Raw genomic sequence first — 15,706 nt, forward strand, 5'->3', positions numbered from 1 at the left:
ACAAATTAGTTATGTATGGGTAAAAAATATTTATTTATTTAACTACACTACATCCTGTTGCTCATGAAATCTTACTCCGTTACCCTAAAGTTTGATAATTCCTGCATTTTTAAAGTAAAACAATGCTAATGTAAAAATAATTTTCGAATTGTTTTTTTCTGTGTAATCACCTAACATTTAAGAAAGTTTTAAAACTATGTAAAAAAGAAGTTTGAATTTGGTAAATGATATTTGGGGGAATTAAAAAGACAACAAAAAATGAACTACAAATTAGGTAATGTGGTGAAGTGTTGTCAAATAATTTAAAATTAATTTTTGGATGTTGGACAAAGGGGGGATTAAGGCTCTATTTTCAGCCAACAGCTTTTTTTTAGATAAAAATAACAAAATTCCCAAAGAAAATATAAATCTCTGCAAGATGAGTGTACTTTATGATTACATTGCGATTTGTCTAAATTGTTGAATATCGCTGCTTTAGGTTTTGGAGAAGTGCATTTTATTTTTGGAGAGTGTGCAGCAAACCATCTTCAAAACTTTTTTGTATGACAACAATCCAAATATTATGGAAACTGAAAAGGTATTTAAAATATATATTTGTAAAAGTTTTTCTGTATCTTTGTCTCTTTGTTAAAGTAAGGACCTATCAACCTAAGTTTCTTCCCTAGGGAGTAAATCTATCAGAGCATTGTTCTGAGATTATCTTGCGTGCTAGAACACATTAAAACTTCTTTCAGAAAGCTTTTAGACCAGGGGTGGGCAACGCGTGGCCCGCGTTTTTCATTTTTTGTGCGGCCCTTCACCTTCTTCCAGCTATTTTTCCCTAAATGCGGCTATTTCAATCTTCATTCATGAAGTTTACTTGTGTCACATTGTTATGATAAAGAATTGTTTTTTAAAACAGCAGCTGCCAAGTCCTTCATTACCAATGTGTTTTGATGGTAAAAGAGCTGCATTTTCTTTGTGGTTCATTCAACAGGCTGTTTTCTTCTTTTTGTTTAGGGATTTCCACTTTTCTTAGTGGTGGTCAAAGTCAAGCCCAAAAAGATGCTGTAATGGATATAACTGTATTTTTCAGATAAATCATGTTTTAAGAATTTTAATAAATAACAGTTTATTAGGGGCACCCCTAGGATTATTTTGCAATTAAAAGTAGGTCTGATTACTATTAAAAAAGGTGGTAAAGCGTTCCACTAAACAAAAAAATTAACACTAAAGATGAAGATAAAATCGCTAAAGTCAATGTAGTTTCAGCAATTGTAGGTCGCAATAAAAAAATTATGTTAAGAGTCTATATAGATGGCACAGGGGTAATGATTGGCAAGTGTGCTGGGTTCGTTGCAAAGCCAAAGGAACATATAAATTAATAAGAACTTAGACACATTGCATGATCCACAGGTTGATATTGTTCTTTGTGACGCTGTTAAAATAATCAACTTTATAAAAAGCAATGCTCTTAACACCTGATTGTTTTTAAATCTTTGCAATTATGATTATAATTATACAAGATTACTTATTATATGCGGAAATTATATCGCTACTAGTTGTGCATAGACTATACCCATCAAGGGGTCGCACATATTTTTTTTTTCTCAAAATGGACTCACAGAGCAAAAAGTTTAAAATGCCCTGCTTTTCGTTTAACTTCTACTTTTTTTGTGTGGGGGGGGGGGGGGGGTTATTCATAATATGGCCTCAGGGTCTACAGAAGGGGTTGCCAACGGGGCTACTCATTCCCCTTGGGGTTACGAGATTGAACATGAACATCAGTGTTGCCTTGCGTACAATCAAACCATCCTTTGAGAAAATTTTATCAATTCAGCAGTACAAATATCTCACTAAGAAGTGAGAAACAAAATAACTGACATTTAATTTCTTTCCAATTTTTGTATTATTTGGTAAAATACTGGTTTAGCTTTTAATAAGGCTATAAAAGCAATGTAATTTAGCACTATATATCTTAAAAAGTCCATCAGAATGTTTTTTGAGGTACGAAGAACGCTTTGACTTAACAAAAGGGCACCAGCAGCAAAAAAGGTTGGCAACCCCTGGTCTACAGTGACAGCAATAATCGCAAAACACGTTGTTTACATGTGTTTGTTTTAATATATATGTCATTTATGATATTGCAAACTCTGCACCTACATTGTGCATTTTTTTGCTCACCAAATAACCAACACCTAATTATTAGGCGAAGGACGCAAATAAACGCAAATTAATCAGTCGACGCTGCACTGCATAGCTTAATGTAAATAAGGCCTTTATCTGAACTTGCAACTAGGGTTGTTTAAAGTTAAAATATTGAATCCTTGGATTCGAATCCAAATGGGATCCGTATCCAATTCTTTTGTTTATTTTGGTTAATATCAACAAGAGAATTTCAATGTTTTACCGTCCATGGTGGACTGTGGCGACACATTTATAGTGTTTGCTTGAAATGTAGCCTTGTAGTGCAGTGTCAGCGTTTTTCATGCGAACAATTACCTCGCGTCTCGCGATAACCTTTGCCGAATAATTTAGTGTCAAATGAAGCGCATTGAGCGAGCAACTAACAGGTAATGCCAGGCACAGAGTTCGCAATTTCCTTGAGTACGTTGAATTGCAAAAAGGAACATTCCTTCATAAAACATGCGGGCCTTGGATAAAATGCCCTACCGGGTTACTTATGTTCAACTCATTATTTGACAGCATAACAAATTGTGTATTTAAAAAAAAAATGACAAACAACAATATTTTAAAAAACAGAACTGAATTGCTGAAAAGTTATTGTGAACTGTTGCATTGCACTCACTATATTGGCAAAATATAAGGTATTGAACATGTATTACAGATTTACAAAACTGCTTTAAATGACAGTCGTTAAAAATGTTAAACATTTGGAAAATTATTTTTTTATTAAAACATAGACATGTTAGCAAACTATTTGGCGATTGATTGCTGTGACTGTGGGCTCCGTAGGGTATATTTAGATTAATCCCTCCCCCAAACAAAATCAAGGTTGAATAACTTAAAAAAATATATACTAAGATTCGACTTTGAAACAACCCTACTTGCAACTCCTGTTTGTACAAATAGGCGCAGCTAAATGAAGAAATTATATCAGTTCAAATTACCCAAAATAAACCACAGAATTAAATACAAATCCAATTTAGATTTGAATGGATTTAATCTTCTACTTTGAACACCTCTAGTTTGGACTGAAGTAACAGTTGCAGAGAAATAGATTCAACAGAAAGTAAAATTAACTTCCCTTTTTTTTCTGATTTGCTTGGATTGTTTTTTTAAAGAAATTTCTAAATGTAATACCTTAAACATCATATATGAATCGTGCTAGATATTTCAATTAAAAAAATTGACATGCAAACAAAAAAAAACATCTTGCTTTTATGAAACTTACTATTTTTTATACCCAGGCATGATTTTTTTGTGACATCTTTATATTGCCAGTTGCCACAGTTAGTACATGCACCATAAGTTGCCTTCGCTAGGTTTTGTCATATCAATTTTTTGTGCTATTCTTAAAAAATTATATGCAATATCTGTAGTTGCAAATTGCTTCTTTTGTATTCCTGGGTCAATTTTGCACAACAGCCGAAAGACAAACGAAGTATTATGCGGAAGAATTTTTTTTGGGGTCTTCACTGTCTTTCAGTCTGCCTATGTAAAATCTGTCGATTCGCTTTAAAGTGATGTGACAGACCACGTAATCACTGCTTTCAATATAACATTTATTTTGTCTTTGCTTTTGAGGTGAGTATTAGTCATGAGTATTGTTGGAATTTACCTAACTTATAAATTTTATAAAAGTTTGGGAAACTTTGGTTTTATTAAATCTCTAATTTAATCTTTAAATATATTTGCCTTGGTTTGTCCGCCAGAGAGATTTTTTTTTTGGAAGTGACCTACAGAGCAATGTTAGTGGTAGAGCGCCCTTCTCAAGATAGCGGGGTTGGATACCGTATTTTACAGCCATAAAGTACACCCGATTATAAGGCCCACTGTCAATAAATTTCTTTGATTAGTTTTTTGTTAATACAAGGCGCACCGGGCTATAGAACGCAACGTATTATAAGAAGTATGGGTTACCGTATAAAGCTCATTAACATGTTCGCTGCAATTCCAAATTTTCGTTGTTTTCTTGCGTTGCGATTACCTTTAACTTTCTGTACCACTAGCTGCCGCCCGCCAAGTTTTGTTGACGTGTTTTCTTCTGTCTCGTCACTGTCAGAGTCTGCCTCATCGCTATTATCAGTATTTAATTGTTCAGTGATTATCCCAGCTTTCCTAAATGATGGCATGATAGTGGATATTGATATTTTTGCCCACGCATCTACGATCCATTGGCATATAATTGCAGAATTTGCTTGTTGTTGTCTCCCTGTCTTAGTACTGTGTGTTCGCCGTCTATCATCCAATGCTGCCATGCAACTCATAATTTACCCTTAAATGGTCTGTTGATACCAATATCTAGCGGCTGAAGTTCTTTGGTTAACCCACCCGGAATAACGGCAAGCTCTGAATTTGTTTTCTTAACTTTAGCTTTAACTGCATTGGTACATTAGGCGCACCGGATTATAAGGCGCGCAATCAATTTGTGAGGAAAAAATAGGATTTAAATTGCGCCTTATGGTCCATAAAATACGGTACTATAATCTTAATGACCACAATTGAGTATTTTTTTAAATAATAAACAATCTATTTGCCTGTAGCACTGCCACCTCCCCCACTAAACAATGTGCTTCACACTACCGTTTTTTTTTTAGAATGGCACAACAAAACCGATTCCCGCTAATTGTAGTGCAGAATTTTAAAAATATATGAGATTAAATACCACAAGGGTTTTTTTTGGAAAAGGATCTTTCCAAAAAATTTTTTTCTTTGTATTCGTTGCAAATTAAATACTTTCAAGCACCAATTGTTTTGTTTTTTTGGCTAATTCTTCGGCCAACATGGCATCAAGTTGGTAGCATTTGCAGTACTGTAGCTGTATATCAGGGGTGTCCAACAAGCGGCACGCATGCCAACTGCGGCACGCGACCTAATAAAAAATGGCACGCAGGCCCTCCCCCAAAAATACTAAAATTGTTATTTAGCCAATTGCCAAAATAGCTCAATTTGTTATTCAGCCAATTGTCAGAAAATACTGAGATTGTTATACAGCCAATTGCCATTGTTTGTTCACAATACAAAACAATCGCAGCAATCACGACAACCAACAATTACTTTTGATATAGTAACATTATACTGTGTGGAGGCTAGCATTCACATAATATTATATAGCTTGGTGAGAAGAAATTTCTACTAAATTTTTTTTTCAAGTTTAAATAAACATTCTTTTTTCTGGTAAAAAAGTGCTTTTATGATTAAAAAGAATTGGTTCGGTTACGAAACTTTGGCACGGGAGGAGATTATAAGATAAAAATTGGTACGCCGACATGTTTGAGTTGGACGCCCCTGCTGTATATTTAAAAAAAATAGGAGTGGTTTGTTCATTTTCATTTTAGCATTGATTAAAAGCAAAACTCATTCTTACATTCGCGGTCCCCATGAAACTGCTTGAGGGGCCCCAACCACTGATTTAGAACAACCTAATAATTTTATATTCAGAACATTTTAGAAACTCAGGCAAAGCACAACTTAAATATATTGGACCTAAAATGTAAACAAACGTCCATTACACAAAAAAAACTTACATTTCAACAATTCAAATCTTTCAGCATACTCTTCTAAAGTTTGAGCTTGTGTTACAATCATATTGGTTTATTTTTATGTTATCTAATATTAAACAACAGGACCACTCTCCCTGTGACATCTTTATTGTACTCTCTTTCATTGTTACATGTTGCACAGATATATAATACTTTTAAATCTGGATAAAATTGATGACAGTTTTGTACTAAGTTGCAGGTTTCTACATACATAAAAATAATAAAACATATCCTATTTTATATTAATTTTTACTTAATAGGTAACTTTGTCCAGAAGTGTTGAACTTTCCCCACATTGTAGGCATTGCTTGAAAGAATGGAATAGCTTATGTGATGTTAGGCAATGCTGTAGATCTTGGATCATTTCAAGACAGGTTTGTATTTTTGTTACAAAGGGAATATTTGATAACTTATGTTGGATTTTTTGTTTGCTAGAAAACTGAAAGTCTTCGAAAATCACCAGGTCTTACTGAATATGAAATACAGAATTTATTGAAAAGTTCGCCTGTTTCAGAAAGTTATTTAAAGAAGCTAAACATGAAGATATCATCATCTCTAAAGGTAATGTAGGTACCTTCATTTAATAAAAAAATGTAAATACCCGAGGATATTTTTACAGACTATGTTGTCATATTAGTATAGAGTTAGCATTTTTAATTTTACAAGTGTGCATGAAGTTTTTGATTGTTGTATCATAAGTGCACGATAAATTTTTATTGAGATTAAAAAGGTGTAATGCAACAAATGGAGACTTATGCCACTTTGGCATAAATATGGTCATTTTTGTTGAATTTAGAAACAATCAGTCTGGAAAGTTGAACGTTTTGCCAATTTAATGTCATTCTAATTAACTCTGGTTTGTATGTATATCATACTTGGATGGTTGTGTAAGTTAAAAAGGTGCGGAACCACTGCTTTCTAGTGACTTACAAACTGATACATAAGTAAATGCCTGAACATTCATTGCACAAACATTGAGTTTAAATGAAATGTAAACAGAAGAGTAAGTCCCATGACATCTTATTGGAAACACAGTAAACAAAATCTTAAACAGCCAGTTCTTGACAGTGGGGTGCCTTCAAAGCGACAAGCCTGTTTAACAATAAAATTTGGGACCCCTGAAAATGGTTGGGAAGCACTGGTTTAAGGGTTCTATGTTTTCCTATCTCTCCTGTGGTTTAGTTCTTGTGTTGGGCTTATGTGGTTTTAATCTTGCTTGGTCCTTCACGTTTTGTTTGTACTTCAAGCAGTAAGGGGCTCTAGCCTTTGTACTTTAGTTGCAGTTTCTTACAATGCTAATATTTTTATTGTTATGATATATACTTGTTTTGTATTAATTCAACCGAAGTTGCACATGTTACTGTGGTATAATGTAAATTTAGGGATGTTTAAAGTAGAATATTCAATCCTTTGATTGGAATACAAATGGGATTTGTATCCAATTCTGCCGTTTATTTTGAGTAATTAGAACCGATATAATTTAATGTTTTACTGTCAATTGTTGCGCCTATTTGTAGATACGCGAGTGGCAAATTTAGATCAAGGCCTGTCATTGCGGCGACACATTTGTGATGCTTGCTTTAAATACAGCATTGTTGTGAAATGTCAGCGTTCTTTCAGGCAACCATTTACTTTGCGTCTTGCGTTAACCTTAACCTAATAATTAAGCGTACATCAAGCGTTATTGGGCGAGCGATAAACGTGCAATGCCAGGGGCAGAGTTGGCAATTTTCTTAAATGCGTTGCAAAACTAACATTCCTCGTAAAACAGGCTGGCTTTGGGCAAAATGCGTTACAGGTAGGAATGTTCAAAGTAGAATACCAAGGTATTCTAGAATAATAGGTTTCGAATCTAGAATAACGAATTCAGAATAGCGAATCCTAGTATATTTTTATTAAATTATTTAACCTCGATTTTGTTTGAGGAATGGATTAATCTTTTTCTACCCTACAGGGCCCATATTCACAGCAATAAATCGCCCAAACAATTTGCTAACATGTGTACATTATAATAAAAAATGTTTTACATTCTTAACAACTGTCATTTGAAGCAGTTGGGTAAACTGTAATACATGTCCACTGTCCAGGTTGTTGCCACAACTTATATTTTTGCCAATAGTGAGTACATTGCTGTTACGTGCTTAATTAGCACTACAAAATTATCACCGGTTGCTAATTACGCCGACTGTAAATTCTAACATTCATTATTAATTTTGCGCCTTTCTTTTTAAATGTAGGGCTAGGAATTAGGTTTTCGCATTTCGAGACATGTATAATTGTATATTAACGTAATATTCTTGTGCGCTGTGGTGTTCGCCGTTAATTGAACTTTAGACATGTTTTTTTCCTGTCTCCAAACATTTCTGCAAATCTCACAATCATTTATCGCTTGTTTTCTGGCGCGGTTTAACTTCTCACTAAAAGGTCCGCCCAATGTGCACACAGAACTCTTTAGCAATTTGGTCCAGTTTTTGAAAGCATTGTTGGGTCTTAGTGCTTCTTTTTTGACTAACATGATCTGTTATGCAGTCAAATAATGTACTGCAACGAATACAAAGTTACTATTGACATAACGAATACTTGACAATTTATGCTGTGCATAACTGCATAACCTCGCTGAATATTGGCCTAAAGTTGACCTTAAGTAACCCTATAGCGCATTTTCTCGATGGCCAGCATGTGTTAATTTTGCAACTTAACGCACTTAGGGAAATTGCGAACTCCGCTCCTGACATTACACGTTAGTCGCTCGCCCAATAACGCTTGATTGACACTTAATTATTAGACGAACGTTATCGTCAGACGCGAAGTAATTGGTCGCCTGAAAAACGCTGACACCAGGTTACATTTAAAGCAAGCACTATAAATTGGTCGCCGCAGCGACATGCCAACTTACCGCACGCGTTTGTACAATAGGCGCAACAATCGGCGGTAAAACATTAAATTATATCGGTTCCAAATACCCGAAATAAACGACAGAATTGGGGGATTTGTCTACTTTGAACATCCCTAGTTACAGGGTTACCTAAGGTGGACGTTATACACAGCGTAATTGTCAAGTATTGGTTATGGTAATAGTACCATTGTATTCATTGCAGTACATCATTTGACTGCATAACAGATCATGTTAGTTACTTAAAAAATTCATGCTAATGATAATAATGCATGCTAATGATAATAATGCACAGGGTTTAATAAAGGGTTGTTTAACAGGTTATTTTGACACTTCTGAGTGCTTTTCAAAAGGTTATTTTGACACTTCTGGGTGCTAAGTCAAACATCAAACAAAACTAAAATTAAGGTAGTGAGCTCACTTAGATCTGCCAATCAATAGCTAAAATATTTTTCTTGATGTTATAATTTATACCTACATCCGACTGGCCAGGAGAGTTGCGATTAGCCCATTTGGCCATAGTTTGCCTACCTCTGATAAATTTTTGGCTTTCTACATCAGTTATAATCCTGGATTATCTTAATAATTACCATAAAATTTTAGAATTATGAAACTACAATTCGATCTCTTGTCATGCCAATCTTTGTTGTAAATGGTGCGTTTTACATTTCTCCAAATGAAGCAAAAGATGCTCTGCAAAATTGTTGCACTTCAATGGAAATTGAACAGGTTTGCTTCACTTTCTTTGAGCTTTGTTATTTATTTTGTTATTTATCTTTTCCAACTTTTTTTTCAGGGAATTCAACGTCTACCAGTTGCACAATTTTTGGATTGTGAATTGCCACTAATTAACTTCAAAATAAGCCAGAAAGAGTTTTCATCAGATTCGCAAAACTCTCTGGAAAACTCTAACCTTAAAAAAGTACAAGAAATATAACTGGTTTAAATGTGTTATTTTGTGTTGTTTTTTATTTTTTTATTTGTCCTAGAAAGCTGTTGCATATTTAGTTCATGAAACAAATCCAACCCTTAATGAAAGTGAGGCACATAGCTTATCTTGTGAAATTCTTGGAGAGATATGTCCTGCTAGATGGCGCTCTCATGTCAAGGCAACATTACAATTAATATTTGGTAATGCTGGATTGGTGAGTTCTTTGTACATATTTAAAGAAAAGTAATGGTTTAGATAAATTGGAATGCAGTTTTAAGCTTTAATAATGACTTTACAATTACATCATCTTGGGCCGTATTTTCTCTTATTAAAAAATGAATAATCTTGTTAGAAACTTATATAATGTCCAGTTGATTGTGATGTCATGGCTTACTTTGGTACAAAATATGCTGATTTATAATTATTTTTTAGGTTTTACTAGACACCATCAACAGTAATCTTAAAGAATCCCCTTCAATTATGAGGAAGTCAACTTTTCTTATTGTTTCTATTCCTTCAACCTGGTAAGAAAGTACAGTTTTCTAACTTTCAGTTATGAGTCTTTTTTATGTTTACTCTAAGATGCAAAGAAAGCGAGTGTGCATGGTTTTAGTCACTTTATTGCTTCAGGAGGCGATTTATGCCTGAGGAAAGCAAATGCCTCATGCTAATCTTGTTTGGCCTTAGTAGCATATAGGTTTAGGTTTGCTTTGATTTTTAAATGTGTTCGTGTTTTTTTATTGTGTTTTCGCTTTAAAGTTAAAATGTTTGTCTATTTAAACTAGCTTTTATTTTATTTATATGCGCGAAATTTGTGTCCCTTCATATAAATTCGCAAAATTAAAACACTGTTCTGTAACATTAAAATAGGCATTTTATGCTTTTTTGCATGTTTTGTTTTATTTGCATCATATTTTATATTTAAAAGATATTATCAATAAAAAGACTTGCCTATTTGGTAAATAAATATATCCTACCCCTCCAAACATATGCACCCTTGAACCCCCACCTAAAGCACCTCAGCCCCTGTCTAAAAAAGGTACAGCCTACTTATTAAAATTTTCTATCAAGGTCCTTAGTGGGACAGAGCCCAAAACCTGAAAAAACACCCTATACCTTGTCTTATAGTTTCTACGATTTATACTTTTCTACGATTTATTTCTATAAATCTCTTGGACGAAAAACAGTCTCAAACATAGCATACTATACCAAACCAACGAAAGAGGTTTTAGAAAAAACAGATACGTCCTGAAAATAAATTTTTGGCCCATATAATTCAACATAAGCAATATATGTCCTGCAAATAAATTTTGGGCGCATATAATAACTCGCAATTATCAGTTATCAGTGAAATAAGTAACAATAAAATTATCAGTGAATTAAGTAACAATAATTTTTGCAGTAAAAAGATACAAGACCGCTAAGTCACCTGCCACATGCCTTATTTTTCTTGCAATAGTTTCTCTTTTTTTGAATGCATTTTTGTTTGTATTTCAAAACAGGAGTTGGCAAATTTTCCTAGTCACAAGTCGGACCAAAACGTGGAAGGGCCTTGGCGGCCCGTACTAAACTTTAACGGCTACTTAAAAAATCAGTATATTTAGCCTACATTTAAAGAAAAACATGGTTTTGTTCGGTTTAATATTTGGATTAGCACAGCGTCATCCATGAATATATGAAAAGGTGTAATAAAAAAAATAAAAAAATGCGATAAGTTTAATCTTTCATCTAATTTACAATTACATTCATCCAGATTTGTTGACAGTTTAGGTTTTCGTATGGCGCCTTGCAGCTGAAAAGATTTTCTAAAAAGGCAAACATAACAGAGTGCTAAATACTATTTGTGTGAAGCATGAAACATTTTTACTTTACATAGCTAAAATAGACAAAAGATATGGGAATAATTAACATTCGTGAACTGGATCCGTCCCGCAGGTCGTAGGTTGCTGATCCTTTGAAATATAGACTGCTATTTTTTTTAAAGCCAGATTAATTTTGGAAAACCTAATATCTCAATTTAGTTGACAATGTAATTTGATTTTTGGATATGTAACAGTCTCCATTTCTAATTTATGTATTATTTTGTGTCTATTGTTTTTATAAGTTTTTTTGTTGTTAATAGGTGTGTCAAAGAAGATCCAGGTACTATGATCTTGCTCCATAGACTTGTGGACCCTGATAAAAGTATTACAGAGATTTCTGTGCGATATGTAGCTGTGTATAACATTCTACAAACTGCCAAGTAAATATTTTTTCTTTTTTTTTTCTGTTGTCTTATTTCGGAAAAATAAATTATAAATAGATTTTTAACATGGTAGAAAATGTTAAAAAATATTTTTCTTGAATATAAGTTTATAAACTTTCATTCGCATTAAGGAACTTAGGATATCCATGGCGTATGGCGAAATATATTTTTCTGTAAATTGTAAGAAATTAATTCATGCGCTTATATTTGTTTCTTTACTAAAAAAGTCTAATCATCATCAAACACAACTAAGAATAATGGAAGTATGGTAGAATTCTGGCTAGTTGGAACTATGTCAATCGAAAAATCTACTAGATAACCAAAGAAAACTATTTTATTTTTGTGTGTTTTCACACATAAAGATATTGGCATCTGGCAGGAATTGATTTTGTTGTGCCATTCTAAAAAAATTGTGAAATTAACATGTTGTTAATAGGTTGTTTAAAATTTTAAAAAGTCCTCAAATTCGGTCCTACATTTATTTTGTGTTTTCTGTTTTACATAGACTTGCAGCGCTTAAGTAGTTCTATATTGACTTAAAATTTAACAATTACAATTTTTCCTGTTTAATAGACAAGTATAACATCGGCATAGATAGTCCAAGAGTACTATGTTTTCCTTTTAAATATTTATAATATTAAGGTTTGAACCAGGAATATTTGTTGAAATTGGATTGAAAAATCAAACTGAGAAAAAAAAGAAGAATTTTACCTCTACTTCTTTCTGGTTAAATGAAGTGCCATTTCACAATGTCACTATTGACAAGTCGCCTAATAAATGTAAAAAAGGAAATGTTACAGTAGCACCTTCAAGTACTCTGAATGAAGGTACTTTTGTCTTTCAGTGTAATCTATTCTTTAGAAATTATAGTATTTATTGTTGATGAAAAAATTGTAACTTGTTGTTGTTAAGAAGTACCGTACCTGGAGGAAGGTGTTCAAGATGCTATAAAACTTTTATCTGGATCTGGTAAAGTTCGCAGCTCCAACAGCGAATTACCAAAAGTAAACAGTAGTTATAATAAATTCACATAGAATCTTACCATTTAGCCATATGCCATATTTAATTGAGTGTCCACCTCCATTGTTTAATCTTAATTTTTTACACCGTTATTCACTTAACAATGCCAAAACGTTTTTTAAACAATGACATGTTAAAATAGTTTAAGGTTATGTAATACTGCGGTATTAAAAGCTTGTAAAATTTGAATTGTTTTGCCAAAATGTGACCTGTCAGTTACATAAATGTTACAAATTCTCTCACTATGTTTCTTTTAGGCAGTTTGTTAACGCTAGCATAAATGCTTTTAAATTTAACTGGTGTATTGAACTGTCCATAAAATACAATCAATTAAAAACTTAACTAATTCTATACACATTTTATTGGAGGTTAACTTAAATACATCCATCCAGTGTATCATTTGTTGAAATAAGTATATTCTAATTTTAAAAAAGTCCTCATTTTACAGCAAGTTTTAAGTTTAATGATGTTTTAAAACTCATGAAAACAGTTGTTGCTTCAGCATTAATGTTTTTAATCTGCCTATAATAATCTCTATTTAGGCATTTTAGTTTATCTACCATAAAAGTCCCATAAATTTAGGATACATATTTATTGTGGCCATATTTGGATGACCACATGTTTTATTTATAAAGTTTGTCTTGAAAAAGCCTGATGTGAGTGTATTTTAGTAGACAGAAATCCCAAAGTATTTTAAATAAAACCTTAAAAATGGTTTTCGTTTAGTTTGAGTATTTTCTGGTGGTCAATTTTTGTATTTCATTTTTTTATTCATGCTATAGAACAGGGTCTGGGAACCTATGGCTCACGAGCCATTTATTGCTCTTTTGACAAAGTAATTTTCCTTGCACATAAATCCAAGCTATTATTTCTTATCATGACTTGAATAAAACTCCAGGTGGTCATGACCCCTTCCAAACTGTATATTTTTTTTAACAATTTTAATAGCAAAATTTTCCGTGTTTTTTTAGAATCCTGTTTGTCTTCTTGTAGCTGTTAGCCAATTTGATAAAACCTTTTTTGCATTAAAAAAGCCCTGTTCATACCATGAAACACCGTATTTAAAGTTTTTCAAACTTGGCCACAGAATTTTTTCGTGCTTACTCAAGAATTAAATGTTAAAAAATATAATATGGCTCTCATGGCTTTCTTAGCTGATCCCTTCTATAGAACAAGGTTAACCGCTAATAATTAGGTATTGATGTACAGGCTAAAACGTATTAATTTTAAAGTTGTCATATTCTCTAGTTATATACAATTCTAGTTTAAAATAGCAGTTATGTCAATAATTCTTTTATTGTAGTTCGATAGTTGTGAACAACAGCAAGTTTCTCCTAATGCAGAAATAAAAGATAGTTCTCCAGCAACTTCAGAAATACTTCAAGTAAGTGGTTATTTTTTTAGGTTATATTTGTTCAGGTTTTGCAATTTTGATTTTATAAGCTTTACAACTTGGTGAAGTAAGAAAACGGCCCAGAATATTTGAAACATACCTTTATCAAAATTGAACATAAGACTGACAAAAAAGAGGTAAATTACTGAGCAAAGATGTGTCCCGTATCAATTGTTGTTTCTTATATTCTCAGCTTTTTACTTGAAAAAAGGATGTGCTTTTTGCCTAAACTATAGATTTATGTGTTTATAAATAAAGTTTTTTTTAAGCCATTTTAACATGAACAAATTGTTAGGAAAAAAGTATGAAATTTTCCCTTATGAAAAATGTTTTTGAATGTTTCTGTTCTAAGTGTAATATTATTTTCTCACTTGAATATTTCAGAAAAAGGGTTACACCACCAACTTTTTTCTTTTCTTTATGGGTTGCCAAATTGATTTGTTTTGTTCGTCATTGAATTTGTCCTGAATGGCCAACACACCTCTATGTAGTAAAGGAGAAATGTATGTTCAGGACAAGTCTCTTTCCACAGCACCTTGAAGTCAAGTATTTAGAGCCGGCGTTTTCACAACAGTCACTATATTTAAAACTCAGTTTAAGGCAGCCAACAGACTCGGAGGGAGAAGTTGAAAGGCCAGAGTTCAAGTCTAGTGCACAACTGCAATATTTGGCAATAAATACAGCCTTCCATAAGCTTAAAATCTGGACTTGAGGCCAAGCTTAGCTGGAGCCCATATAAACTGTGCGTTTCACCAATTTTTTTACAAACCAGTTCAATCTGATTAAACAAATAGTTTTCATAGTTGAAAATATCCACTTTTGTTTTACCAGGTTCTAGGTAGCTCAGTAATTAACAGTAATTCATTATTTGCATTACCATGTTTATACACCGACAATTGAAGCTCACATGTCTGTTGATTTACCAAGTTGGTTTGTAAACCAAAACTTTGAAGCTCAGACTTCTACAGCGATTTACAGAGTACCCTCAACAACTTGACCACTGCCTCTCCCATGAAATACATAACAAAGATTTTTTCAGCTAGGATAATAGAGATCTGGCAATTATGTGCACATTTTCCAAACTGTTGTACATTTACGCCTTTATCAATTTGTTGACGCTCATTTTTTTCCTTCATGGCAATACACCACTTGAGAACACTAGGTGGCATAACCCTATTATAAGTCGTCTTTATGCAAACCTAACACTGTGTGAGGATCTCGCCTTTTTGATTAATTTTTATAAAGCTGTATTTTAAATATTCTGTGTAATATAAAATACGTTTTCTTCTACATGTTGCAAAGATGAAATAATTCTGTATTCATTAACACCTTTTGTAGACTAAAGATTGCCTTTATTGTCAAGTAATAACTAAATAATTAAAAAAATAAATAAAAGAGACAAATACATGATTGTTTGTAAAAGATTGCTACCTAACATACTTTTTCTCTTTGAACGGACCACTTGAGTAACTCAAAAGTAACCCTAATAAATGTCAAACAACAAACATTTTGATCCATG

General features: G+C 32.9%; 1 protein-coding gene across 2 annotated transcripts in view; it reads left to right on the forward strand.

The window, feature by feature from the left end:
- Window positions 1–15,706, forward strand: part of LOC146168122 (uncharacterized) — a 28,612-nt gene that overhangs the window by 7,623 nt on the left and 5,283 nt on the right. The window contains exons 5-15 of one of the 2 annotated variants that reach the window (XM_083383120.1): window positions 479–577; window positions 5,966–6,079; window positions 6,141–6,266; window positions 9,202–9,327; window positions 9,395–9,520; window positions 9,588–9,743; window positions 9,962–10,053; window positions 11,652–11,771; window positions 12,417–12,601; window positions 12,687–12,778; window positions 14,098–14,178. In XM_083383120.1, the coding sequence (XP_083239246.1) occupies window positions 479–577; window positions 5,966–6,079; window positions 6,141–6,266; window positions 9,202–9,327; window positions 9,395–9,520; window positions 9,588–9,743; window positions 9,962–10,053; window positions 11,652–11,771; window positions 12,417–12,601; window positions 12,687–12,778; window positions 14,098–14,178 (1,317 nt within the window). The remainder of the gene's footprint in view (window positions 1–478; window positions 578–5,965; window positions 6,080–6,140; window positions 6,267–9,201; window positions 9,328–9,394; window positions 9,521–9,587; window positions 9,744–9,961; window positions 10,054–11,651; window positions 11,772–12,416; window positions 12,602–12,686; window positions 12,779–14,097; window positions 14,179–15,706) is intronic. The other variant, XM_083383126.1, reaches the window with a different exon arrangement.

Source organism: Ascidiella aspersa, chromosome 1, assembly GCF_963924565.1.
Source record: "Ascidiella aspersa chromosome 1, kaAscAspe10.2, whole genome shotgun sequence".
Lineage (NCBI taxonomy): Eukaryota > Metazoa > Chordata > Ascidiacea > Phlebobranchia > Ascidiidae > Ascidiella > Ascidiella aspersa.